We start from the raw sequence: 2,169 nt of genomic DNA, 5'->3' as shown, positions 1-2,169 counted from the left end.
CATGACTATGTGTCACATGGTTATTCGCTAATTGTAGTTCTGTTGAGCTGAGAGAAGAGATGAGGATTTTCTATATATCTTTAAGGATAATACCCTGATTTCAATTTAAATTATTGCCTGTGCGTAGTACTACTGCTGCTTTTTTGAAAGTTGGGTGTCTATAGTCATCTTTGATGTAAGGCATAGAGCTGTTTTTCTAGTCTATAACATGGTTGGAAGTTGAAAAATGATGAGCTAAACCTGATGTAATGATTCTGTTGTGATTGACATCCCCCACATGTTCTTTTTGTCTTATTTCAAGGCTTCAAGAAGTGTCCAATATATGAAAGGCCACACATGCATGGAATTTCATACACTCCTGGATATTTAAAAAATGGGACCTTATTTTTAGGCGATCTTAAGATTTGTTTGATCGTGGTAGTTGGTTTTGAAACCACTCTGATGTTATGATCCTTTAACATTCTTTCTAATTTCTTGGACACTGTACTCACATATGGTATGACTGCTGTGGACACGTGTTGGGGCACCGTTTTTCACGTTGTTGAAGGTTATTTTTAAACAGGAATTTATTTAAAATGTTTGTAGGGTAACCATTAAGAGATAGAGTATTTGTGATTGGAGCCAGTTCTAACTGTACATCATCACCTTTTGAAATAAACTTTTGGGCTCTGTTGCGTAGCATGTGTATTATACTCTGTTTCTGTGACTTATGGTTTGACAAATAATGTAGATACCTTCCTGTATCTGTGGGTTTCTTGTAGATAGAAAGTTGGAAATTGTTATAGTGTCTCTTAACCAGTATGTCCAGAAAGGGTAGCTCTTTGTTCTTTTCGAGTTCCATAGTAATTTGATCTTATTGTGTAGTGAGTTGATTTTATTAAGAAACACCAGGAGGTTTTCCATATTATTTTTCCAAAGGATGAAGATGTCATCCACGCATCTCCACCAAATCGAAGGTTTGGAGAAATGTTAGAGAAAATATCATTTTCAAATTTTTCCATAAAGAGGTTCGCACATGGTGGTGATAAGGAGCTGCCCATGGCTAGTCCTTCTAATTGTTGGTATACTGTCATTAACTTTGAAGAAAAATTGGATTTGAGACAATGATGAAACAACTGGGTGATGTCTTGAGGGAAGAGATCTTTTAGAATGTTAACAACCTCATTGACCGGTACATTTGTAAATAAGGAAACTACATCTAGACTTGCCATAATGTCCGTTTGTGATAATTTGACTGTCTTAAGTTTTTCAACAAATTGGTGCGAGTTTTTAATATAAGTCTCTGTTTGTCTAATTTTACCTTTTAGCAAGTTTGCAAGATGTTTGGCTAGTAGGTGAGGATCTACAATCGGAAGTAGCGGAACGCCTTCTTTATGTATTTTAGGTGCCCCATAAAGGCGAGGTGTAATGGGGTGCAAGGATTTGAGATTTTTTAATTCATCTAGCCAACCAGTCATATTGTGAATTAGGGAGTTTGTCTCAAGGTGGTTAGTCATGATAGGATTTTGTTGATAATTTTGTATGTGGCACTGTCTGACAGTAAGTAGTTAATCTTATTAAAATAATCCTTCGAGTTCAGAATGACTGTGGAATTTCCTTTGTCTGCTTTAGTAATTATATCTTTGTTGTTACGTAAACTACGAATGGCTTTTCTATCATATGAAGTGGTATTGGGCTTTGGTGCTTTTGCCGTAGCAAGAATAATCGTACTCTTGAATCTAATGATATTGGCTGTAGCCTCTGGAAGAGGGTAAAGATTCTTTTCTATTCCCATATGAAGTCCATTTTTGGAATGTAATTTGGGGTAATAGAAAAATTAAAACCCTTTTTTAGGATATCGGATTCATGATTTGAAAGCCTGTAATCCGACAACTTAAAAATCACTTTGTCTTGGAGACTGTGGTTAAACTGGTATTTTTTCTTGTAAAGTACCTCAAATTTTTTAATTTGTGTAGTTTTACTCGACTTGAAAGTTTTTTCATAGCTACGATGTAACAAGTTGTCCAATATATATATTGGACAGACTTCTAGAAGTCTTGAAATAAGACAGAAAGAATATGTGGGGGAATGTCAATCACAGTAGAATCATTACATCAGATTTAGCTCATCATTTTTCAACTTCCAACCACGTTATAGACTAGAAAAACAGCTCTATGCCTTACATCGAAG

The 2,169-nt window shown here is 35.3% G+C and overlaps 1 protein-coding gene across 1 annotated transcript; it reads right to left on the bottom strand.

Moving 5' to 3' along the window:
• Positions 1-791: 791 nt before the first annotated feature.
• Positions 792-1,457, bottom strand: LOC150097383 (uncharacterized). The gene has a single exon (XM_090407660.1). It carries the CDS (start codon positions 1,455-1,457, stop codon positions 792-794), a length of 666 nt encoding a protein of 221 aa, XP_090263786.1.
• Between the last annotated feature and the right edge of the window lie 712 nt (positions 1,458-2,169).

This window comes from Typopeltis vanoorti, chromosome 17 (genome assembly GCF_054136105.1).
Source record: "Typopeltis vanoorti isolate ZY-2024b chromosome 17, IOZ_Tvanoo_1.0, whole genome shotgun sequence".
Classification (NCBI taxonomy): Eukaryota; Metazoa; Arthropoda; class Arachnida; order Uropygi; family Thelyphonidae; genus Typopeltis; species Typopeltis vanoorti.
The sequence above is the reverse complement of the archived record's forward strand: the minus strand, read 5'-3'. Positions and strand labels throughout refer to the sequence as shown.